This window comes from Setaria viridis, chromosome 3, assembly GCF_005286985.2.
Source record: "Setaria viridis chromosome 3, Setaria_viridis_v4.0, whole genome shotgun sequence".
NCBI lineage: Eukaryota > Viridiplantae > Streptophyta > Magnoliopsida > Poales > Poaceae > Setaria > Setaria viridis.
Window position 1 is genome coordinate 6,538,575 of NC_048265.2, and position 26,527 is coordinate 6,565,101.

Below are 26,527 nucleotides of genomic sequence, written 5' to 3' on the forward strand. Positions count from 1 at the left end.
TGGCAGAGTGTTCTGTCAATGCCACACGCATGGGAAAGTTTCTCGGCCTAAATGTATATTTTATAATTTTTACGTCATATTCTTGGTACGGTACATCCATCCCTCGTGTCGTACGACCCAATTCCTAGCTCTAATAATTTGAATAATTTGATGTGTTCTAACTCTAGCTTCAACTTCTCCTACAGCTCCAACTGGAGTCCTATCAAACACAACTTCTCCTACAGCTCCAACTGAAGTCCTATCAAACACAGGTACGTCAAAAATGGATCCACATCTGGAGCACTAGATAAGCCGAAATCATTTTGTATTGAGAAGCTGAAAAAAATAATGACTCCTCCTTATTTTAGGAGGAACGGAAGCCTTTCAAAAAAAAATCCTCTAAAACCATATTCCGTGAGAGCCATCAAGATGGAAATTGCAATAGTAGGATGGATTTTTTTTATGTGCAATTTGTGCACGATACTTGAAGTTATAGGCCACAATTCTCGTGGTTGAAAAAGTTGCACAGTTCACACCGGCAGGTCGTAGTCGTAGGTCCCCGATTGGAGAGCGCTAGTTTAAGCATTCGCAGTATCTTCGTCGTGAGGGCAGAAGGGCGGCACGGCGTCCCTGCACCTGTGGCTTGGCACGGCGAAGTGCCGGAGCTTGCCGACCTGCTCCACCATGTATGCCTCGCAGAGGAAGGCCCTGGAGAAGCGGTCCTCCACCGGGCGGTCGACGTCGTGCACCAGCACGTCCGTGGTCGCGCCGGGCCGCCGCGCCGCGCCGCCATCCCGGCGGCGTAGATGGCGCCCATCCGCCCGGGAGACCACGGCGCGTACCCCGTGGGCGCGTCGACCAGGATGACGTCCCACTCGGCCTTGTAGAACGCCGCGGGGAGCCCCGGCGGGGCGAGCCGGCACGGCGCGGCGGCGAGGTCCGGTTGCGCGACGCAGGCCGGGTCTCCGCGGAGCTCCAGGAGCTTGTCAGCGTCGCCGACCTTGGTGTCGTCGTAGGCCAAGCATTCACCTTCGCCGTGGCCACGAGTAAAAGCTGGTTGGAGACATGGGGTACGTTCGCCTACCTTACGGTTTGTGCCGTCCTCGTGATCGTCATGCTGGGCAAACTAGGTAGCTGCATCAAGATTCTTCCCCGGCTGCTTCGTCGTTGACCTGCGACGCGCGGCCGGCAGCGGCCTTGCTGGTCTCAATGCCATTCAGCTCATGTTAGTCCGGGGAAATTTTACCCCGTGTGTCATCTCCACCATCAACCAAAAAATAATCTGTCATCGAGAGTTTGCGGCTTTGTACTGCGTGGTGGCCTGTATGTGCAATTATTCTGAAACGAAAACTACTGAGTTCTGTGTCAATTATTTGCTCCGGCTGGTTGTTTGTGCATCTCAAGTAAACATCTTTGCCGGTTCAAGTATTTACTCCTCGGATACCGAAACTGTGAAGCGAAAACTAGCCAGAATTTAATTCGATCGTCTTGCATTGGTTTCCCCTGACACCAGCCGCCAATATATATTTCGGCAAAAATATTAAAAACTGGCCGGTAATAGTATACGGCGCCCAAGACTCGAGAGCCGGTCTCCCACCTCCAACGGATTGGGACTGCGCTGTTGTTTCCATGGAAGACATGAGTTGACAGTTGACACAAAGATGCGGCAAACATCAAGCATGTGTTTGGAGTGTAAGCCAAATAAACTGCAGAAAGCCAAAGAAACTGCAGATAGAACTTGAAGGCACCGGCATATATACGAAACTAAGGTCCCGTTTGGATACTGTTGGCGCTAGAAATCGGCTAACCCAATCCCCAGCGTCGGACACACGATCCGGGAGAATCTGCTTAAGTCCTGTTCGGGTGATCGCCCTGGTGCGGTTCGCGCGGCGTGCCATCCAATCTGACCTGTTGATTGGTAAGGAAAGAAACGTGTCAGATTCTAGAGGTTGCGATCGGCTAAGGTTCCGATCTCGAGGTAGCTTATCAGCGAATCGGCCGATTTGCCGTAATAAAGGAATCGGCTATAATGCAGCCGATTACCGGGTAACGTTGATAGAGAAAACTACTGGAGCAATCTAAACAATGCTACAATAACGACACTAGGAACAGATCTAATCGGCTATGCGTAAAACGAATAGATTAAATAACAAAGTACAGGGAGGCTGAAGGTTCCAATTCCTAGCTAGATAACTGGTGATAAAACTAGAACAACATGTAAAACCTAGGATTCTAGTGAATATCGATAACTGGTGAATAAATTTAAACGAAACAACAGCGATACGCCCGAAGTTAAAGCTTAGAAACTATTCGATAAACAGAACTTACAAGATCGGCCGGAGATCAAGTTGATGCAGCCCCGCCAACCCGTACGAACTTGTGAGAAAGAAGAAAAGTATTTGGCGAAGTCGCCGGCTTGAAAGTAAGTACAAGAAAATAGTAGTTTGTTGTATTGATTTGATGATAACTACAGATCTACAAGGGTGGCTATTTATAGCCTGTTACAAACGACTTCTTATCCGACTATAACTCTATCTCTAATTTTAAACAAAAAACGAATATTTACAAGTACGACTTGTACTAGGTCGATTATCGCGCTCTTCATGGGCTGATTCCCTCTTCATCTTCAAAATCCTCTTTAGGCCCACACCGACCCAATCGCTCCAACCTCCTAATCGGCCGATTTCTACTCACTCCATCGGCAAGGGACAGCCGATCAGGGCCCACATGTCGGGGGTTTTGACTACTCCAACCCTGGGACCTAAGGTCGGGCGAGGCGGAGCTGAACCCTTAAAGGGTAATCGGCCGATCCCTGACTGTAGCACCAATCGGCCGATTTCCAACTGTGACCTCTGTGTCTTACCGCATCTCCTGATTTCTTCCTTTCCTGTCGCTGATTTCACATGTGTCAAAATCTGGCGTCAACAGATACACAATGCTAAACTTTAGCACAATGCTAAATTTTAGCACTCCATTTGAAGGTGCTAAAATTTAGTACTTGGAGTTGTTTGGATATAGTGCTAACCTTGGGTGAGAAATGACTCATTGCCCTCACTTATGACTGGCTTGGGAAAAAGTGGAGAGGAGAGAGGGGGGCAACTAGGGAAAAAGTGGGCTTGGGGACCACTTTTAGCACCCCTTTGATGTGCTAAAGAAAAGTGGGGTGCTAAACTTTAGCACACCTGTTTGGGAGCTCTAGTGCTAAAAGGGTGCTAAAAGTGGGGTGCTAAAGTTTAGCACCCCTCTTCCAAACAGGGTCTAAGCATAGTTGAATGCGGTAGATTTCTGAAAGGTTGCCGAGCGAGCTCGCATGCCCAACTTGTCTGCAAGATGTGCTGGTGCAGATCACGGAGCAACGCGTGACCTTCCGCTGGTGCACCTGATGAGGGGCCTGTTCGGCTGGACTTATAAGCCGGCTGAAAAGCTGAAACGGCTGATTTGTTGTGAGAGAAAAATACTGTTTGGTAGCTGATAAGACAGCTGACACAGCCTGGAGGAGCGACTCCTGCGATGCTGCATAGTATCCATCGGACGCCTGGTGGTGCCCAGGGGGTCCACCCTTGGGTCCGAAACAACGCCCGCGCGCCTTCGCGCTGCGGCTCGCCGGAGCGGCGCAGCACTCAGGCCGCCCTAGCTTCCGTCCCCTCCGCCGTCTGGCCATCGCTAGCCGTCCCTGCTCTTCCTCTCGCTCGGAGTACGCAGACTCTGGCTGATGGAGCGCGGTCACCACGCGCTTTTGGTGGGCGTCGCGTTCCAGGCAGTGATGCGCGCCCGCCGGCCTGGATCAGGGCGGACTGTCTCCGGGTCCTATCTTCTACGATCCTCCTCGCGCCGCCGAAGCACTGGCTCCTTGCCCATTCCAATCTCTAGGAAATCGTACGTGCGGCCATCACGCAGGGACGCAGGGTAGGCTGCAAGGTTTTACGCCTACTTCCTGCTCAACACAGTCACGTTCGCGGCCCGCAGTGCTGGTCCTGCTGACGCTGTTCTTGCTTGGCAAGCAGCCGACAACCTGGCCTATCTCCGTCATCAAGGGGATGGTGGTGCTTTCTCCATCCTCGTCGCCTCTGCCTTCGCCGTGGCCATGGCCCATGGGCACCTCTGAGGCTCTGAGTCGTCTCTGACGCGTCGCGTGGCTGGTGTGCATCACCGTAGAGGGACACACCGTACCGCTATATTGCCACCGCCCCTCCTAATATTCAAAATACTCCCTCCATTCTCTTTTGATAGTAAAACTAACTTTTTCTCTTTTACAGTCCTATTTGAGTTCTCGTCTCATGTTTCACACATACGACTGTTCAATCGTGCAAAGTAACTTCTCTAGAAAAATAATTAGTGCATGTACATGATGATGAGGAGTAGATGATAAGTAAGGTTCATTCTCCTTGATCATTGTGCTAATATAAAATATATCTATCAAAAGAGAATGGAGGGAGTCTTGCACAACCGTGTGGAAAGAATTTACGAGAGGAATCGACTCAAGCCACAAGGCACCAAAATGCGTATATGAAATTTAATGAAAGAATGGATTCTGCGGCAGGCCACATCTTGTCCAACATGAAAAATTAAGTTGGTCGCCAAGTCGATGTGTCCTTTTTTCTATGTCAGTTCCACCATATATAACTTTAACTCTTTTGTTAGAGTAGTGCTTCAAACTGTTCCCTTCATGTCTTTGTTCAATTCCTATGTCAAAATTTCCTCTCTGTAATGGCTGGTCAACGTGTAAAGAGTTACAAATCCTCTCTGTAAATGCGTTTGGTGTTGGTATGAGCCATAAATCAAAATCGCAAAATTCTGTAAATGTAAAGAGTTATAAATCCTATTCGATTAATCCTCTCTGTAAATGCGTTTGGTGTTGGTATGAGTTATAAATCAAAATCCCAAAAATCTATAAATGTAAAGAGTTATAAATCATATTCAATTAATCCTCTCTGTAAATGTGTTTGGTGTTGGTATGAGCTATAAATCAAAATCCCAAAATCCTCTCTGTAAATGTAAAGAGTTATAGATCCTATTCAATTAACCCTCTCTGTAAATGCCTTTGGTGCTGGTATGAGCTATAAATCAAAATCCCAAAATTCTGCAAAACTATTTTTTTAAAAAAAAGGTAGGAGTACAATCATCATATAAGGAGAAGCAACCAAGTTCTTACAAAAGTTTGATTCTATAACTAGCTGAATAACTCAACACTCTTTTCATATATTCCCAAACAAATCCTACAAAACTCGTCTAATCATAGCCACTTGCCCTTCACTACGACGACTAATGTTGACTAGCTAGTCCTAGTATAATGAGATGGCAGAAGCTAGAGTTTAACTTAATGAGCAGTCAAGGCCACATTTGTCCAAACAAAAGGTTGTGTGCTGCTTAATGCATACTGCATTAAGATTGTTGCCTAAATGCAGTTTTACTAACATTGTCTAGTTACTTCTACAATAAGTTTGCATCAGTGATTTGGTTTTCTTAATCTTATTTCCCATGTTTTTGTTTTTTAGTTTCTGCATCTAGATGCCAGCTAGATATGACAATGATAAAAAGTAACTCACTATCTCTCCAGTGACAAAGGTAACTATATTATGCTATAAACACCCTACCTAACTCTTTGTTTAGTGTCAGCAAAGTGATTATACGATATTAAGACTGCGAAAAAAACATACAATATTAAAAAAATTCACGTTCTTGTATTAAGGCTAAACTTCAAAAACTACCTGCCGAGGTGGATCCTGATCATATCATTGGACTTGTAGTCAGAAAAAAGAGAGGTATGGTTAGAATCTTAACCTCACCCCAAGGGATCCAAACAACCTTGTCATAAGTGTTAGATCACCCAAGTGTTATAAAAAAAATTATTTTCGTCTTCAAATTTGAGGTCAAGTGTCTACATGAGGATGTCGGCATAAAAAGAAATGACTCGGGAACAATAGTCCTATTAGAACACTAAACTTTTACATACTGATTGTCATGAGGATCAACTACTTGAAGCGGATGTCGAAGCTCACTATTGTGTTGATTATCCTGCTATTCAAGGGATAAGTTACCAAATTCTTGTTTAATTTCAAGGGATAAGTTATTGTACATTTTTATAATGAAATTTCTTTATGTAAATCTTATTTTGGTTGTGATTATTGTTGTCATCTTTTGACTTTTGGCAAAAACCTACAATCTGAAATGAAAGTAATTTCTTCGGCACCTTAGAATGCATGACTTGTAGATATGTTAGTCTATAGGAGTAATCATTCTTAAAAACTACTAGTTCTGAAAGAATTTTATACCTATGTGTTTTATTTTAGTATAGACAGATAAAGTACAAATAGTATTAGACTAAAAATATCTAGTTCCCCTACATTGACTTGCGTTGCTGTGATATGCCTTTACTCCTCTAAAAAATCTAAAGAATAGAAAGGAAAAAAATGTTGTTTGGCTTCATCGCACTCCAGCTCAATTTATCCAAACACATATAACAATATTCATTTTTTTCTAAAGGAACAATGGAACATAGATGTTTCGTATGTTTATTATGGCCATGTATGACATGACTCCATATAAAAAAATATGGATCTCTTGAAGCTGGGAAATCCTAAATCTGGGGTTATATCAGGCATATTTAGATGAGTCATTTTATTTATAAATTGTCAACTCACTTTGGTTTTGTCTACAAATTACAAATTCAGGTAATCTCGAAGGGTCCAAGTAGACCTTGTATGACGAGGAAGATAAGCCACGGTACGAATATCATGGGCTTTGTATCTATTCCATATAGGGCTGCAAGATCTGGATGCGCTTCTTCGTGGACATGAGATGTGAATGAAAGTAGAGACATGAGCTCAACATGTGCCCACACAGCGGCGGGTCTAGAAAAAAAAAAGTCATGAGAGGCTTCTTCCCTCCATCTTCTACCAATAGCACTCCCTTTTAAGTTTTAATGGCTTTAAATTTATAGGGAGGGTTAGGAGGGGCTCGAATCCCGTAGCATAATAGCATGTATGGGACGGGGCAGGTGTTAATGAAGGTGCTCAGAATGCTAAGGCTTCTTTGTAGGGTTCCGGTTCCTCCTAAAATCAAGGCCGATCCTGAGATTTGCGAGGCTCGGGATGAAAATAAAACTTGGATCCTTTAATATAAACATTATAAACAACTATTGCTAACTCATCTGGGTTCATCAAAGCGCCCGTGTTACTCTTAGGGTCCTGGTTACTCTTGCAAAATTTATCCGTAGCTCCTCTCTGTGATTCTATCACTGATCTACACGTCCTTTTCTTTTCCTTTTCTCATGGCCTGATTCATATTTTCTAGACGACATGATATCCCACAGTGTTGAAATTATTATAAATACACAATATTTATAAATCAGTTGAGATTAAATAACTTGTGACAGTGAATTAATAATTAATGGTATGGAGAATTGAGGAATTGGCAGTCGAATCACTGATCACAGAAGCGAATTGACGATCTCCTATCTAATCTATGCCCGTCCGCCGTTCCGCCGAGGGGCGGCGGGCGCACGATGCGAGCGGGAGAGAGGACCAGCGGCAAGATGAGGCGATAGGGATGAGGGGGTGCGGTAGATGAATTGGGACTTTTTTAACCACGAAGTGGGCCCATCTTAATGTCACTTTTTACTGTGGGTGGGGCAGTAACAAATGCTACCTTTTTCTGAACCTCCACCTTAATGCTATTTGGAACATAAGCATTGCCCTTCTCTAAGAATTGTGTTACCATTACTGTACCCCTCGGATTTAGAGCCCGGGGTGGCTGCACACCCTACCCCACCTAGGGCCGGCCCTGCCTAAAATGAGAAGTTGAAGGAACTACCTTTTTTATCCGACTTCTTCATATAAAACGGCTCCGGCTCCTTAGTGCTCCAGGAGGACCAAACAGTTTGGTAGGACTTCAGCTGAAGCCGTATGAGAAGCTGGAGCTGGAGGCCTACCTAAGAGATCCTAATTAGCGATGACAGAAGGCCTGCATACTTCTATTCTCATATCTCTACAAGACGAACATGCTACGGTGCTGGCTGACTGGCTCGGTCTGATGATGTGATGTCAGAGTCCAGTGAGAGGCAATCAGGCAACGCCTGTCCGTCCATGCTACGGTGCTGGCTGACTGGCTCGGTCTGCTAGTCGTCACAGAGAGGAGAGGTATCCGGTTTTGTGCCTGGCGGAGGATTGCAGGAATCGTGCGGGAGCACAGCGTCAGCGGGTCAGCGTACGTGCTGAGAAGGAACAAGACGAACACGCGCACGCGGCTATATACTCGAGACAAATAACAAGATCCGCGTACCTTGGCAGATGTAAAGGCCGAAGTTGATAGGCTGATAGCGATGCATACGAAGAGGAGCATGGCCGCGATGCGCAAGCTTCTTCAGTCTGCGGCGGTGAACCTCCTCTTCTTCATCAGCGCCGCCAGCAGCGCCAGCGACGTCGACAAAACATGATGGCTCACGTTTGCTTTTCGTCTCCGACTGTCGAGGTGCTGCACCGCCGCCCGGGACGGGACGGTGCCCAGGCACAGCAGCGTGGGCGGCGTCGGGCAGCCGCACCATCTCTCCGGTCTCCACAAGCACGCGTCTCTGGTCTCCCCGACGGCGGAAGTGACCACCAAGGCAGCGCCGTAGCTTCCGGCGGCCTCCGGCGCAGGCGGCGCGTCCAGTGAGCAGGTCCCACGGCTGGCCGCTGGCAAAGTGAGCAGGTCCTCGGCTGGCCTTCAGCTGGTGCGCCATCAATGCGCCGATCCGGGCCACACAGCATCGATCGGACAGCTGGTATGTGGCCAGGGGGTGGACGGTATTTGAAATACCGTCCAACCGCCCCCTTCGGGTCCGCAGAAATGCCCGCGCGTCTTCACGCCGCGGCTCGCCGGGAGCGGCGCAGCACTCAGGCCACCATAGCTTCCGTCCCCTCCGCCGTGGACACCTCGGAGCCATGCCTCTTCGCATCTACCACCAACTCGACAGCACCACGCGCCATGGAAACGTTGGAGACTAAGGGACCGACGACGTCACGACGGGGTGCTGCAGCTGGGCTCGGCCCAGGCGGGAGCGAACGGTGTGTGGCAGACATGTCGCGCGCGCGAAGCTTGGCCGAGACGACGGCCGTCGCCTCCGATCCTCTGCGTCACTCAACCCCGTGTCCCGCCGGAGACCGTTGCAGCCGCCGTTAGCATTGTTTCCCCTTGCCCAACCCATTACTAGAGAAATGGCCTTATGTACCGGTTGAGAATCACTTTAGTACCGATGTTATTAGTTCGATATTAAAGAGTACTGGTTAAAATAACCGGTACCAAAAGGTATTAAAAAATAAAATTCATCTGCCGGCCTCGCCCCCCCACCCCCACCGGCCCTCGCCCCCGGTCTCCTGCGGCCCCGGCCCCGGCTCCCACCACCCCCGCCCTCCCACCCCGCCGCCACCGCTCCCGCCGGCCTCCTTGCCGTCCGCCCGCCGCCGCCTTACCTCGCCCCACCCGCTGTCGCCCGCCCCCAGCCCCGGCCTCCCGCCACCGCTCCCGCCGCCCTCCTTGCTGCCCGCCTCGTCAGCACTAGCGAGAGCAGAGCCTCTGGAACCCCATCTGCTGCTGAAGATATTGCTTGGGATAGACAGGCAATAAGGTTTTTGAGGAGTGTTTGACGTGACTGCTCGCTCCCTGTTCGGTTACTTCCTCTACGACCCAGCGACCGAATGATTACATCGACTAAGCCCATCCCACGATTAGTATGACTAATCCAGATGGTAACGACGCATCTGGTGCCTCTAGCACTGGCCCCGTCCTAGGGTACATCCTGAATCTCTTTAGATTCTGTTTGTTCTTGTTTATTAGGAGATTAAACTTGAACACTTGCATATATCATGCTGTCACCGAGTCACTCAATATATTCATGATAATTTATTTTTGAAATTAAAATATACCGAAATATGTCTAGATTTCTGACAGCTCCGATCCGCCTTTGCCATGGGCACCTCCAAGTCTCCAACGACTCACTCGTCATGTGGCCGGTCTGCGGCGCAGCATACTTGATACCAGTCCATTGTATTGATCTTGAAGGCACTCCACAACCTTGTGCAAAGAATTTGCAACATCAAACTTGGTGGGAGGGAATCGACTTGGTGGACTACAAGCCACTAAAACAACAGAGTCTGAATTTTTCTATTCAGAGGATTGTGTAGCAAGGCCCATTCTGACCAACTTTTACTGTGCCAAAGTTGGGCACCGTACCAAAGAATCGGCCTGTTCGCTTCAGCTTATTCAGCCGGCTTATCAGTCACCAAACAGTATTTTCCTCTCACAACAAATCAGCCGTTTCAGATTTTCAGACGGCTTATAACGCGACTTTTTCTAGTTTGTTCTGGTTGCAGTAGTTCTTTCATCCTTTGTCTCATTATTACTTTCTTTCTTTTTCATTTTGCTCGTAAATTAAATTATTGTGGTGTTCATACTAGTGCTTCAAATACCGGTGCAGATCCTTCGACCACGTCCATTCTTCATACCGTACCTAGATATAGATGATGAATAAATCGGGCAATGCCAGCTTGCAACAACATCAGCATTGTTGCAGCAGTTCTCTTAGGGGCCGTCCAGAATGGATGGGATGTACTGGATGGTGGGAGACGGGATAGAGCGATACAGGGAGGTTTGTTTGGTTGCACTTTACTGTCGTCCTGAATCATGCGAGGTTGTGTTTGGTTGTACGGGTTGTATCATTGTCATGTATGAGAAGAGACACCAGATCGTGTTTGGTACGTAGAATGGGACCAGATCGGAGCACCCTAGCACCATATTGGTGAGGTTACCAACAATGTTCATGAACATAAGCTGTTTTGATATTACAAAGGTTGATCGTGATGAACTACTTCCAAAGACAATTAATTACTACTAGCAGTACAATAATAACAACAAATTGTAGCATAACTATGATATGGAGCCAACTAAGTTTATTTGCCATCTTTTTCGAACCGATAGTCGCTTCTTTGAGATCTTCATCACCCGAAGACTCTAGGAAAGATGCAATTGCCTCCTCTTTGGAACTAAAACTCTTGTAGCAACAATTAGGATAACCGGTGACCTGCTGATGACAGGTTACCCAAGTTGCATACACTCCAGGCTTCCTACCACGGTACACAACGTACCAAGCCATTGTGCCTTAGAAAGAAAATGAAACTTGATTCAATTGCAAAGGTAGATGAATGATAAAAGAAAATGTGGAAATTAAACTATTGGCCTCAGATTTTATTTGCATCTTCTCTTAACCTTGAGCTTGGAGCATCAGTGACACTAGATGAATACCAGACCACAAACAGTAAGACAATGGCAACATAAACAGCAGGTCATTGGCAACAGAATGACAAGTATGACAACAGCACAACCAGAAAAAAGGAACAAGCAGTACCAAAGAGGTCGACAACAACAACAATATGACAGAAGCATGACAGGTTACCCAATTTGCAACAGAGGCAACAGAAACCATCCTAGGACTGCCAACAGAAATAGCAACCTTTGAGCAACCATCCCAGGACAACATCTGAGCAACAACAGAAGTTTGGAGAAGCAGTACCAAGGGATAGGTGGCAACAACATCAAATTGCTTGGGTAACCAAGATAGGTAACTCCATATGCATATTATCCAATTTGCATAGGTATATGTTTGGTAATAGCAAGTCTGATATGGTAAGTTAGAAAAAAATTAGCCTCAGATGTTATTTTCAACTTCCCTTGATCTTGAGCTTGGAGCATCAGTGACACAACAGGAAAATAAGACCAAAAACAGTAGCACAATGGCAACAGGAACAATAGCAATGTCACCAGAAATAACAGCATAGGCACAACATGGACAATAGCTGAGCAAAATCACAAGCATAAGTAAGGAACATGCACTACTAGTTGGCAATAAGAACAACAACATCAATGTCATGGTCCCTCACAAGCTCAAGGTCATCTGATGCTACCCATATAGTTTTAATTGGGCAAATAAGTTTGTCATCATAGGCATTTTGTCTTACCTTAAATAACATAAGTAACCATCAAGACAGTAGATCAATAGCAGAGCAGAAACAGTAGGACAATGGCAATGGAAACAGCAGGACATTGCCAACAAAAAGAGCAGTAACAGCACATCGACAACAACACAACCAGAAATAAGGAACAGCCAGTTTGCAAAGGTAGGTCGACAACAACAACAATGTGACCTAACCATGACAGGTCATCCAATTTGCATATTACCCAATTTGCAAAGGTAGATGTATGATAAAAGCAACTGTTGGCCTCATATTTTATTTCCATCTTCTCTTGACCTTAGAAAGGGGAGCATCAGTGGCACAATGGCAAAAGAAGACCAGAAACACTAGCATATTGGCAACAGAAACAACAGGAGTGCCAACAGAAAGAGCAGTACCAAGGGATAGGTGCAACAACATCAAATTGGTTGGGTAACCAAGACAGGTAACTCCATATGCATATTATCCAATGTGCATAGGTATGGGCGTGATTGGTTGCAAAGGTCCCACCGTCCGCTGCATGACCCCGAAGCATCCCGTGCACTCTCGCAGGAGTGACACAAGACGAAAATAAGACCAAAAACAGTACCACAATGGCAACAGGAACAACAGCAATGTCACCAGAAATAACAGTGCCAGCAGAACATGGACAATAACTTAGCACCAGCACAAGCAGAAGTAAGGAGCATGCAGTACTAGTTGGCAACAAGAACAGCAAGATCAATGTCATGGTCCCTCACAAGCTCAAGGTCATCTGATGCTACCCATTTACTTTTAATTGGGCAAATAAGTGTGTCATCATAGGCATTTTGTCTTACCTTAAATAACATAAGTAACCATCAAGGCAGAAGGAAGCAACCAACACATAGGAAATGCTGAAAAGATGGACTTACCAGGTATCCAGAAGCAGTAGCAGGTCTTAATAACAAGAACAATGGCATAGTCAGTCAGAAGCTCAAGGTCATGTGATGGTACCCATGGGGCAAATAAATTTACCATGAACAGCACAACCAGGAAAAAAGAACAAGTAGCAAGTCTGATATGCTAAGTTACAAAAGAATTGGCCTCAGATGTTATTTTCATCTTCCCTTGACCCTGAGCTTGGAGCATCAGTGACACAAGACCAAAATAAGACCAAAAACAGTAGCACAATGGCAACAGGAACTATAGCACAGTCAACACAAAAAACAGCAGTAGCACAACATGGACAACAGCTCAGGAACAACACAACCATAAGTAAGGAACATGCAGTACCAGTTGGCAACAAGAATCACAAGATCAATGTCATAGTCCCTCACAAGCTCAAGGTCATCTGATGATACCCATATACTTCTAATTGGGCAAATAAGTTTGTCATCATAGGCATTTTTTCTTACCTTAAATAACAAAAGTAACCATCAAGGCAGAAGGAAGCAACCAACATGTAGGAAAGGATGAAAAGAAGATGGACTTACCATGTAGCAGTTCTTAAGAAGAAGAACAAGACCAACATATGCATCCATGAATTCAGAACATGTATCCAAGATGAAAGAAAAATACCATCACCAGCACATGAACCACCAGGAAACCTCAATTTAGCAGACTAAAGACTTGGCATCCATCACATTGACCAGGTGTAGGTGTTGATGTTTACACACCCAACAGATCCTCCAAACCACCTTTAGCAGATGGAACCATGTAGCCTATGCTATACAAAAATATTTGCAGCATTGGAAATATCCCAAATGGTGTCTCTACCCTCACCATCAGTGGTTAGTGCTAACCCAAAATGTCAGACTACAGCATAGGCAAGCAAAATATCATATAACAGTCCTTAACCACCTAGAGGAAGTTAGATTGGCTCAGGTAGGTCCTAAGCCAAAGGATCATATGGGCTTCACTCATCTGAACAAAGCATAGGCCTTCTGCTTTGTTCTTCAGCAAGTACACAAGTGCAAACATCAAGGCCTCCTGTGAGTACCCAGGACAGGACATGACACAACCATAAAGATCTGCATGGACCTCATTGTGCTGAGGAGCTTCCAGGGCTTCTGCAACAGAGGCAACAACAACAGTCATACCATGCATCAGCTGGTATTCTTCCTCACCCAACTTCCTCCTTTTACCACCTCTCCCTTCCTTATCATCAGAACTCTTAGAGGTGTCCAGCCCATTGGAGGCTATATTTTTCTTACCAGAATCACCCTCATTCCCATCTAAATTAATTGTCTCTGTTGCAAGATCCCCCCCTCAAGGTGTCCAAGGTCAGTAGGTACACCTAAAGGTTCATTGGAACCCATGGCAAACCTACCAGTAGCCTGACTAGACCCAAAAATGGCCTCCATTTGGACATAGTTCTCAATTGGGGTGTTCAAGAACTTGGCATCAGCAGGATGATCCTAGTTGGGCAAAAGGTTGTGCAACAGTTAGAGATAAGGGTAACTATTAATGTCGTAACAGTGAGGTATATGTAAGCTGTGGCCTAACCTTAGTGTGCCCTATCAGATGCTCCTCCTCAAGGACTATCATATGATGGTCCTCATTCCAGAGAGCACCACTGAGGTCCTTGAGCCTAGCAATCTTAACCCACCTCTGTCTCCACTTGCGTAGGTGGTTATAAATTTGGTTGGTGGTAACATTCACTTCAGCAAAATCAGAAACCATCCTAGCAACTTGCCTAACATGCACTTCCTTGAAGCCTTTGTCAGTTTTGACCCCTTGCCCAACCAGATCATGAAACCTCCTAAGCATGAAGGCTGACTGAACACTGGTCCATTGCATTGGCCCCCCAGGCTGGGCTCCATTGGGTGGAGGGGCTGCTGGGAACACTTCCTCCACAGCAGCCACCCCACCCTTGGCCCCTGCCTCATTGACAACACCAACCACATCCTCACCCATCACAGCCATGTCCTAACCATCATACCATAACAAAAACAAACACCAAAGCACTTAGAAATCATACATGAAAGTAAGTACTGCATGCAAATATCATACCAAGTTGTATTGTTCATGATTGCAGTTACACATCATAGCAAAGTACCAAGGTCTCAGACCATATTACAAATTCATCAATGCTAGTTAACAGTACATGACCCCAAATACTTAAGTGCAATTAAACTCTAGAAGATCCCCTATTCTGCCACATTTGTGCAGCCCATGCATCCCTTTGCTGTGCCCAGGTTCCATTATCAGCACTATGTTCTGGCTCAGGAGGGGTATCAGTGGAGTTAGGAGTCCAAGCAGCTTCAGTGGGATCATGTTCATCTTGTCCATGCCTAAGTATCCAATTGTGCAGAATACAACAGGCAAGAACCAACTTAACTTGGGTTTTGTAAGGATGGAAAGGCTTGTTATCAAGGATTCTGAATCTATTCTTTAAAGCACCAAAGGCCCTCTCTACTGTCATCCTAAGGGAAGAATGCCTCAGGTTAAACAACTCTCTTTGATTTTGTGGCCTATTTGAACCAAACTCCCTCAAGTGGTACCTTGTACCACGATATGGCGGCAGGAACCCAGGCCTGGCTGCATATCCAGCATCCACAAGATAGAATTTCCCTAGACAATGTAACAAATGGAGATGATTTATCAGTTTAGTGTGTGCAAGTATTGTTGGCATGTGTGTATGTGAGTTATGGTACCTTGTGGGACAGTAAGACCATCTGCCCTTTCAAGAGCATCTGATAAAATCAGAGCATCATGTGCAGATCCCTCCCAACCAGCAAGCACATATGTGAACCTTAGATCAAAGTCCACTGCTGCAAGTACATTCTGAGTGATGGTGTGCTTCCTGCCTCTAAAGGCAGCTTGCATCTTCAAAGGCACTCTAGCTAAGACATGTGTCCCATCAATTGCTCCTATGCAATCCTAAAAATAAAAAGCCATATTAACAGGTTGGTACCATATTGGTCAGGTCAATTGGGTTGCAATTAGGAAAGGGCCACCAACCTTGAAATATGGGTTCCATCTCCTGCTGCCAAGGATCCTAGGATGGACACTAGTGGATGCTGGAACAATCAACTCATTTCTCAACTCACCAACTGCATACAGGACTTGATGAAAGAACCTACTAATAGTTTCAGGTGACCTCCTAAATGTCATGTTAATGACCCTGAACCTTTGGTTGTGTCCCACTACATGCAAGAACATTGCTACCTGTTCTTCAACAGTGGCATGGATGCTATCCACAACCAACTCTCTAGTCCTAAACAGGTCACACAGTTGGAAAAAAGGTGCCCTTCTCATCCTTAGCAGGTTGACACAATGCACATCATCAGATTCATAAATGAATCTAAGGTTGCTATTCCTCTCTCTGTCCCTCTCTGCCATGGGACCATAGGTAATAGATCGAGCATCCTCACTTCTCCTTCTAAACCACAAGAAAAACCAAGCAGCAACAGCAGCAACAAGAGCAGCCGCAGCCCGGCGCCTACCTTGGAAGTCCATGGCCCTGTTTGGAGTCGCTTATTTCCCGCTTATTGGTGAAAATAAGCGATAAGCCCACCCAAACGCCTCGCTTATTCCTCGCTTATCACGTAAGCCGCTTAGTGGAAAATCTGAAATTGAACTAGGACCGGGCTTATCTCCTACGCGGGTCAGACGACGCTTCTCCCGCAAGCGGAACAACTTTTTTCCCCCGGTACCCTCGGGCAACGCCTCCAGGCGACCGCCGCCGCTCCTCCCGCAACCGCTGCCGCCGCTCCAGATCCCAGCCCGCCTCCCTACCTTCGCCGGACTTGGCCCCCACCGCGCCTCCCGCAACCGCCGTGGCCTGTTCTGCAGATCCCGGCGCTGCCCCCCTGCAGATCCCGGCCCGCCTCCCTACCTCCGCCGGCCGCCCCTGCCAGGCCCCCGCCGCGGGCCTGGGCGCCGCCGGACGCCCCCGCCGCTGGCCGCCTGGTCGCCGACCCCGCCGCTGGACGTCCCCGCCTAGGCGCCGCCTCCGCCGCCTGGGATCCGGCCCCGCGCGCCGGACTGTCCTGCCGCCTGGGCGCCGCCCCGCCGCCGGACGCCCCCGCCGCCAGACTCCCCTGCCGCCGGACGCCGCCCCGCCGCCGAACGCCGCCCCCGCCGCCGGACGCCAGAGCCGCCTGGGTTTGGACCATCCGCCCCCGCCGCCGGACGCCAGAGCATTTCAGGTTGCAGTAGGTGGGGGAAGTTGGCAAGTTTGGGTAAGCCATCTGTTTAGCAAAACTTCCTGATGAATAGCATACGGTAGCTGCTGTAGTTTGTGTATATGTAGCTGCTGTAGTTAAATCTGGTAAACGCAAATATACTTGTGCGCAGTGTTGTTAGTCCCAATTGTTACTGTATGAAACTTGATTGGAAGGTGCTGATCTCTGGGGGTAGGGCCAAATTTGTGGAGTTATGAGATGTCAAGGCTTTGTATAGGTGCATAGTTTTTAGGTATTGTTCTGGATTGTCAATTGCTACATTAGTATGATGTCAGATTTCCATAGATTTTGTTTTAAGATCAAATCGGTATCCATCAAATGTGAAAATATAGGCATCATCATTGCAATATAGAAATGACAAGGTTGATTAATTACCTGGGTTTGCAAACAAAAAAAAATCCCAAGCAGGGCCCCCACACGCGCACGCCGCAAGTCACAAGTCACAAGTCACGCGATTTTTCACGCGAAATATGCGCGTGCGCGGTTCGTGGGATTCGAACCCACAACCTCCAGCCTCGCGCGTAGCTTCCTTGCCATTCCACCTACACACCACATCTGACTATGTAGGGGATACTATCCTTTTGTATTAACTCGTGGGGACCCTTTTATCCCGATTTAATCTCTTTTTCACGACTTATGCGTAACCTTTCTACTTGGTGGTTTAAATAAAGTCATTAATTCTTTCTACTTATGCATGCAGTTGCTGCGAAGGATCTGAACAGCTGTACCTGTTACGACTGCAAGGCCGCCAACAAATAGCAAGGTAAAATTTGTGTCACTTCTTGATGGATTGCTAAAATGACAGATTGTGGGTTGTATGATCAGTGAACAAGCTCGTAGATTTGTATTTAATTCTACAATACTGTAATCAAATTTTAGATGGAAAAGTCGTCAAAGATTGTGGCAAAATGGGATTCATTTGCCGCGAAAGCTTTCAATGACATTTGTGTGGAAGAAGTACTTGCTTTCAATCGGCCGCAGCAATGTTTGAATGCGGTGGGATATGCAAACCTTCTTAGAAAGTTTTATGAGCGTACCAAGAGGCCATACGGTGAGAGTCAAATGAAGAATAGGTGGGATATATTGAAAAAAATGTATACCCAATGGAAGACTTTGAACTTGAGATCAACCGGATTGGGAAGAGATCCTGTTACTGGTTGTATTGTGGCTGACGATGAATGGTGGGAAGAACAAAATAAGGTGAGCCCACTAACAATCATACTAGAGATATAGTTCGTATACACGTTGTTTATTTTTTTTTCAATTGGAGTATAATAGCAAGCTGTTTTGATGATATTTTATAGGCTATGCCAGGTTGTATCCGGTTCAGAACAGCTCCGCTTGAATATGAGGATCAGATGCGAATCATGTTCGAATCGGTCATTGTTACAAATGAAACTTCATATGTTCCAAGTGGTGATGGAAACGTTGATGTTGATGAACATGATGTTGTTGATGTTGAGGGCAACAATGATAGGGAGGCACATAAGACCCCATCCAGTTCTGAGCGGAGGGCTTCAAAAAGGCCAGCTCCTAGTTCCCCTAAAGGAAAGAAGAAGAAGACTTTTAGAGACCAGTGCATGAAGCGGTTGGTCGATGCATATGAGTTGAAAGCTCAAAGTAGTAAACATTCAGCTACTTCACAAGTTGTTGATCATGTTAGAGATGAGATTGGAAGTATGTTGGAGCAAGTCATTAAGGATGGGGCTGAGGAGGGGAGTGATGAACACTTCTATGCCACACAACTTCTTCAAAAAAAGGAAAATCGTGATGTGTTCATTACATTGAAGACACAAAATGGGAGGTTGAATTGGCTGAGGAGGGCTTGGGAGATAAGGAAGAAGCATTAGGGTGTTGCATTAGTGTGCCATTTCTCTTTCATTTCTCTTATGTTGTGTGAGACATAATTTCACTATTCTAAGTATGCTGTGTGAGACTATGAACCTTTTATTAGTTGTGTTGTAACAATAAAAATTCATCTGATGACTTGGTTAGTGCTTTTTGACAGGCTTGCATTTGTTTTGATGAGTACCTCTAGTGCAACTAGTGAATGTGAAGGCAACAGTGATTCTATTCATACCATGGATGTTGATGAATCTGATGACACTGATGATGATTACATAGTGGCAATGCTTGGTCTGGACTACATGGCATCATCTGGTATGAACAAGAAGAAGATTACTACTACGATAGCAAGGATGACTGGAATACAGTGGGTTGAGTTGCAACTACAAGATCCAGTGGAGTGCTTTAACATGTTCAGAATGAGGAGGTCAGTTTTCTTAAGCCTTCATGACACTTTGGTGCAAGATTATGGGTTGAGATCAAGTAGACAATTTTGTAGCAAGGAAGCACTAGGAATGTTTCTATGGGCTTGTGGTGCACCTCAATCTTTTAGGCAATGCAAGAATAATTTCCATCGCTCATTAGAAACTGTGAGTAGAAAATTTGAAGAGGTTCTTGAATCTATCATGAGATTAGCTGTTGACATTGTGAGGCCTAAGGATCCACAATTTTCTACTATTCATCCTAAACTACAAGAAGCAAGGTTTTGGCCTCATTTCAAAGATTGCATAGGAGCAATTGATGGTACCCATATACCCGTAACTGTGCCATTAGTTGATCAACCGAAATACATTGGTCGGCATGGGTATCCTTCACAAAATGTCATGGTGGTATGTGACTTTGATATGCGGTTCACATTTGCTGTCACTGGTTGGCCTGGTTCTGTCCATGATACTCGTGTATTATTGGACACGCTTCTCACATACAAGGATCAATTTCCACATCCTCCCGATGGTAAGGACGAGTTATGTTGCAATTTATTTTTCAGGGAATATTTGCTCATTGTGATATAACGTATAAATATAACATGCAGGCAAGTACTATCTTGTTGACTCTGGATATCCTAATAGAAAAGGATTTCTTGCACCCTACAAGGGACAGAGGTATCATGTTTCTGAATGGCAGCATGGTCAGCATCCGGTAGGATTGAAAGAAGTGTTTAATCATGCACATTCATCCCTTAGAAATGTGATTGAGCGATCATTTGGAGTTCTAAAGATGAAGTGGCGCATTCTCTTGAATTTGCCCAGTTATCCGGTTAACAAGCAGTCGAAAATTATAGTTGCTTGTATGGCCCTTCACAATTTCATCAGAGATAGTGCGGTACATGACGTGCATTTTGAAGAGGATTTTGCGGAAGATGATGGTAATCCAACCCAACCTAGCACGGATGGTGGTGGTGGTGCTTTAGGAGATGATATTGATATGGGTGCATTGCGTGATGCTATTGCTGTCGCTATGGTTTCATGATTCGTTGTTGTACCCATGATGGATGTTTCCATACTAGACCGATCTATCAATGAATTTCATATTATTGTAATGTAATTTCTATTTAACATACTCCAAAGGCATTAGAATTATTGTCTTCTCCTCAGATTCACAATAAAAATGAGCTATTTTCAGCCTTAGGGGCATTCAGGTCAATTTACCAACCCGGACAGACAATCGACACAAAATAATCAGGATTGCCAAACACCCTGCTTATTCAGACAGCAGCTTATCCAGGCAGCAGGCTTATCAGATAAGCTTGCTTGTCAGATAAGCGAGTTCCAGAAAAGCGACTCCAAACAGGGCCCATGTCTAACAATACAATGCAGTGTTCATTAGAGCTCAGTATACAAAAACTTGGGGTCATGTTGTTAACCAAGCAAACATTCTGAACTACATTTTATCCTAGACGCGGCTGCCACACCCGAAGGTGCTCCTCCGGCGACAAGGAATCATCATCGACCTAGGCACTTTGCTCAGCTAACTAGGGCGTCATTGGTTGCAAAGCAGTAAGCCATGATTTCAGGACTCAAGAAATCAGATCCACAAATATACACGACAACCTTAGATGCGCATAAGAACGAACATAGGGTTCATCAAAACCATAAATGGAGATGCACAAACAACATAGGGTGGATGAAAACCAACCAAGATGTACCGTCGCAGGACCGGCGGAGGCACAGGGTGCCGCCGGAGGACCCCGACCCACACAAGAACCGAACAAAAATTCAGATCGACCTCTACACATGTGAGAACCATAGATCTGCATCAGAAAAAGTACCTACGGTTCATCACAACCTTAAATCCACAAAAGGAGCGCACGGATCTGACAGAAGAATAGCCTAGGGTTCATCGACACCAACCAAAAAAATACGAATCGACAGATCAGCGGGGGAGAGGGGATCAAGCAGCGTGAAGAGGAGGGGGAGATGTACCGCCGCAGCACCACCGGGGGCACAGGGCGCCGCCGGAGTACCTCGAGTCACCGGCGAACCGAGCTCGAACAGGAGGAGGAAGAGGAGAAGGCGCACCGGGGAGGAGGGGAGCAAAGAAAATGGCCCGAGGATAGGAGGTCACCGTAACCTCCCGCGCCTTTAGCCCCGATACGGCGCCATCTCCCGCCCTCCGCCGAAATCTTCCCGCCAGCATCGCGCCATCCCGGCTCGCGAGAGAAGGTGCGCTCTGGGCGGATGGGGCGATGCGGGATGGAGCGAGGGAAAGGAACGGGGGGGTGCGCCGTTTCGGTACCGGGAGGCAAACCGAACACGCGACAGTACACGGGATGCTTCGGGGTCATGCAGCGGACGGTGGGACGCGGGCAACCAATAATGGATGTCATCACGATACAACTACCACATTTAGTCAGGCCAAGGGGTATACAGGGCAGATAACCTACATCAGCACTATCTTTATATACAACAGCACGGAACGACCGGGCTGCGGCTGGCTCTGGCTGTTCAATACTGGCAGACAGGAGCCAAAAGGGAAGAATCAATCAGAAGATGGTGTCTACTGTCAGCCTCCTCTTGGGAGGCGCCTTCTCGATTATCTGTTTCTGTAGGTCCATGAAGCTTATCCCCTTGTTAGCAAACAGCCTCCTGAGGTTGATCACTGAGAGCTCGCTGTACTTTGCGATCGCAAGGTCGGCCTGTACCAGCTCATACCTACAAGTAATCAGAGTTAGTACCCAGTTAAGATCCAAGAGGAATAGAATCACAGGCTTCAAAGGGCAGCTGCGTACGCTGGATGAGCACCGATCAGTGCGACTGCCATCATGGTACAGTTGTGAGCAGCCGTGACGCCTCTTGGGTCGTCCTCAAACACCACACACTTTGAGGGTTTACGATCCAACTGCGGAGGGGGCAAAAAAAGAACAGCAAACATGTGACCAGTATACTCCCAACACACAGCTCAACAATTAGTGGTGGTGGAAAAGAAGCATGCCTTCATAGAAGCTGACAGAAACCTATTTGCTATCGACTCCATGTCATCTTCATCAGTCACAATCGCCTGCAATCAACAACCAAAGTGAATCAAATCGACATTGCTAAGAAGCACGCTTTTCATGCAACAGTATTCAGTAAACCTTAGAAAGCTTAAATGGTGGATCAAATGACCTTGAAATATTTGCTTAGCGCCATACGATCCAGAGCTTCGATCATGCATCTCCTGTCAAGGGATGATGCGACAGCACAGGGTATCCCGGCTGTCTGAACAGCATCCAACCATTCTCTCAACCCTTCTACGGGCGTATCCAGCTGAACAAAATGAACAATTAAGATATGATAATATTGTAAATTAAGCAACACTGTTTGCACAAAACAGTAAAGAAATTACTTTGAACAGGTTTTCGTAGTATAGCTCTATAAGGCGTGCTTTCAGTTTTTCCATTTTATCTTCCTCTCTTGCCCAATACAAAACCTGGATGGGCACAAGTATAAACCAGTCAGTTCCGAACAGAATCGAAAAAAGAAGAGATACCAAGTGAGAGTATGCATTTTCTTTTCCCTTTGTTTTCTGTTGAGATAATTAAGTGGCAAATTCGAGTTTCAAAATGACACATCAATTGATGATGCAGAAATGGTGATAAATTCAATGGATACAGCATATGACACATGCAACAAAGTCACACCTTTCTAAGAACATGGTCAGCAGCACCATGAAGTATACTCTTTCGGACATGAGCAGCACTTGGGATATCCTTCCCTGCATGAGACAAAGAACATTAGAAAGTATATCAAGGTAGCATCCTTTTCTTTTAACGAACCAGGCAGAAAAGCTGCCGATTATATTAAAAAGAAGAAGAGACCTTGACTGGGCAGCACACAAGAAAACAACACCGGTCCGTTGGATTGGAACACCAACACACACCACAAGGATGAACATTGAGATAAACATCAATTCAATAACTTATTACAAGCTTATAAGACAGTTTTGACCTTTCAGAGCAGTAAGCCCATATTATTATTTATAGTAAGCTAAAGTAAATGCCCAGAACGGAAGATGGTGCTATTAGACTTCAGATATAGCATCATGAATCAAACTGAAATCCAAATTCAAGTGTCAAGTGTTCTTCCTGGATCAACATTGTAGGAAAGCCAATGTGAGAAGAACAGGTGCACTGACTCTTTGTAGAATAAATATTTGCAGAGCATAACAAAAATCCCATTAAGGACAACTACCTCTGCATGACAATATGATCATTTTTAACTGCATAAAGAAGCTGACTGCATATCCAATACTTTGTCCGTAAATTGGTCCATAATGTAGCTATTAGCATCAAAACTTGATGTCACAACTGGAAACCTATAAACTATGAACATCAACCTGCATTGTTCGTACAACACCCCTTCCTTCCCTTGCAATATTTCAGTCCAAAAGAGCGCTAACCATTTATGTGCTTATACTAGACAATACTGAACTCAATGGAAACCAGTATTGAGTATATGGAAAGGAAGACATGAATTTATACAAATAGGAAATGGTGTCTGTAATTTCCATTCTCGCATAAAGAAACAGAGTCACATAGCAGTGGTGTCCTACAAAAATACACAAAGTTGCTTATAAATATACCTTCCTCCAAAGCAAGCTGTCTCCAAGCATCCAACTTTAGCGAGTCTGTATCAGCCTAAAAGAATAGATAGGGACATCACATGTCAATCAATCAATGACACAATAACCCATATAGCAATGACATATTGTAAACTATACATACAAGCATAAATGTACAAATGAAGTGCAAACAACACCAAGAGGTGCACCGAACCAAATAAAAGTTGAAATATGTCCAGTGTAAATAAACTTTGTTTGCATTATTCCTGCAGTTCACAGTTATAGCCAAGAAAATTCCAAGATGGCATTTAGAACACAAAATTTGATGCACTGTAACACCAAAAGAAAACTCACAATGACATTATCCCACGAAAAAATTAGACCAAAAGCTTCATCCGGCTTCATGGCATGCCTTATCCTTTGAAGGAAGCATTCTTGCAATTTTTCATTCAGGTAATCCTGAAACGTGAAGAAATTTTATAACAAAAATTAACACCGTAGAAATCTTGTTAGGCACTAAATACATATGATCTGATATGTCAAACCAACTTAAGATGATATATACTTACCACATCGATCTTGAGTGGTCCATCCATCCGAAATGTTTCGAAGCCTTCCCCATATTCAGCTCCAATTGCCTAATAAACCAAAAAAAACATAGTTTTAACCTGTGACTCACAACATGAAAATGTAACTCCTGACCTAGGAAGTATTTTGATGGACTGATATTGAATAGTGCTTGATGTGGTTTCAATTTTATAGCACGTTACTAATCCAGAGCTATGGAGAAACTCCATGAAACACAACTAAAAAAGGATCTCAAGAAGAAGCCTAACTGCCCAGTGCTCAATCCCATGAGAAGCTCCAGGACAAATTTATATAAAACAAGGACATATTTGGAATGCTGGAAATTTACAAGAACAGTTTGATTCCTGTGACAAAAATGCATATGGGCCAAAATGCACCTTGATAGATATCTGTACTAGCTCGCTCAGACACCTAGCCTGAGAACACATATACAACAACAGCAATTCCTCGTAGTCGCAAGCAAATTAGGCTAGGCTAGAGATGAAACTGAACATGAGCCACATATACTGGACAAGCATTCACTTGAAGGATCCAGCTTTCATACATCCAATCAATTGCCCTTTTTACATGGAATTTGGTAACTAATGCACTGAAACGAAAGGAAGAGTCTAATTCTAATCTAAAGGCGTTGCAAATAATCAGAGCTAAGCGCACAAAAGATTAACAGAGGAACAAGACGATGGTACTGATTTTCAAAATAGAAGCGAAAATTTTACTTTGGAACTCGCACCAACGCAGCTGATTGCCCACATTTGTTGCGCCTAGAGTAGGGCAAGTTTCTTGAAACAAATACAACACTAACCACGAAAATGCCATCTTTATCCATGAAATCAGAATAGCGCAAAGAAAAAACCACGGAACCCACCTCATCAACGAAGACCTTGCCAGGGAGGGGCGGGAAGGCATCAAATCCGGACGCCCTCCTCCGCACCCCAACCTGTCTCCCGTTTCTTGGTCTCTGTAAGAAATTACCCCCAAAAAAATCAGAAAAAAAATCGAGAAATTAGGGTAATACGAGCGGAGGAAGGAGGTGCTCACAGGAAACCGGAGATTGGGGCACGGGGCGCGCGGGGATGAAGACGAGGAGGAGGGCGCCGAGGGGAAGGGGGAAGGCGCGGTGGCGGGGCGGAAGCTACAGGACTCCATTGGAAGGGGAAAGAAGAGAGGAAGAGAGTGATAGTAGTGGAGGGGTTTTATTTTTAGAGTTTTCCCGATTTCCTATTTATTTCCTATTATTTTTCTGGCTGTAAATGTGGGAAGAAAGGAGAATTTTATTTCTTTTTGTTGGTATGTATACTTGGTAGGTATAGAGTGAATTGATGTGAAATTTTACCCGCCAGAAGTTCTCATATAAAAGAATTTTCTCGATAGTCTTGGGTATCTTTCTTTTGGATAATGCTTGATACCTTGGCTATATCTCATATATATCCATATAAAGTGTTGGTTTCTTGGGAAAATATCTCAAGCCAAAAGTATGCTCTTTCTAGAATGATTTTTTTCAATTTATTCATGCGTTGCTACGACGAAACGACGTTGCTTAGCGCACGATGATTTTTATCGTGTCGTGTAGCACACTATATTTTTTTATCGTGTTATGTAAATTTTTTTATTTTAGTAGTATTGGACTTTTCATACATACTTTGTTCTTGATCCCTAATGTTTGAAAATTAGATATACAAATTAAAAAATTGTGATATTATATATGGATGCATTTTTTAAGAACTTTTTATTATATAGTAATACTAAAATGTAATACTAATAAAATGTATGTGTCTATATATATTGTATGATGACATATGATAGTGGGAGTTTTGTGGGGTATCCCCTGTTTGATCAAATATAACAAAATGTGCTCCTAAAACACAGATAAAATGTATCTCTGATGGTGGGACCTCTTCCAGCAGAACCTCAGGTTGTGGCTTCGAGCCTTTGCCCAAGCCT

The 26,527-nt window shown here is 45.1% G+C and overlaps 3 protein-coding genes and 1 pseudogene across 3 annotated transcripts; 1 reads left to right on the forward strand and 3 right to left on the reverse strand.

Moving 5' to 3' along the window:
- Positions 1–95: 95 nt before the first annotated feature.
- LOC140222137 (uncharacterized) lies at positions 96–8,698 on the reverse strand (annotated as a pseudogene).
- A 6,356-nt stretch (positions 8,699–15,054) lies between these two features.
- On the reverse strand, positions 15,055–16,385 carry LOC140222138 (protein ALP1-like). Its single transcript, XM_072292338.1, has 3 exons — positions 15,888–16,385; positions 15,581–15,806; positions 15,055–15,497 (listed from the first exon to the last, which is right to left on the reverse strand). Exons 1-3 carry the CDS (start codon positions 16,383–16,385, stop codon positions 15,055–15,057), a joined length of 1,167 nt encoding a protein of 388 aa, XP_072148439.1.
- A 2,035-nt stretch (positions 16,386–18,420) lies between these two features.
- On the forward strand, positions 18,421–20,459 carry LOC117850992 (uncharacterized). Its single transcript, XM_072292339.1, has 3 exons — positions 18,421–18,917; positions 19,122–19,912; positions 19,992–20,459. Exons 1-3 carry the CDS (start codon positions 18,421–18,423, stop codon positions 20,426–20,428), a joined length of 1,725 nt encoding a protein of 574 aa, XP_072148440.1. The 3' UTR covers positions 20,429–20,459.
- A 1,316-nt stretch (positions 20,460–21,775) lies between these two features.
- LOC117850991 (5-amino-6-(5-phospho-D-ribitylamino)uracil phosphatase, chloroplastic) lies at positions 21,776–25,785 on the reverse strand. The gene is made up of 11 exons (XM_034732885.2): positions 25,625–25,785; positions 25,452–25,544; positions 24,568–24,636; positions 24,353–24,457; positions 24,020–24,074; positions 23,079–23,152; positions 22,784–22,867; positions 22,564–22,704; positions 22,391–22,456; positions 22,188–22,297; positions 21,776–22,110 (listed from the first exon to the last, which is right to left on the reverse strand). The coding sequence occupies exons 1-11, from the start codon at positions 25,730–25,732 to the stop codon at positions 21,942–21,944; spliced, it is 1,074 nt and encodes a 357-aa protein (XP_034588776.1). The 5' UTR covers positions 25,733–25,785; the 3' UTR covers positions 21,776–21,941.
- Between the last annotated feature and the right edge of the window lie 742 nt (positions 25,786–26,527).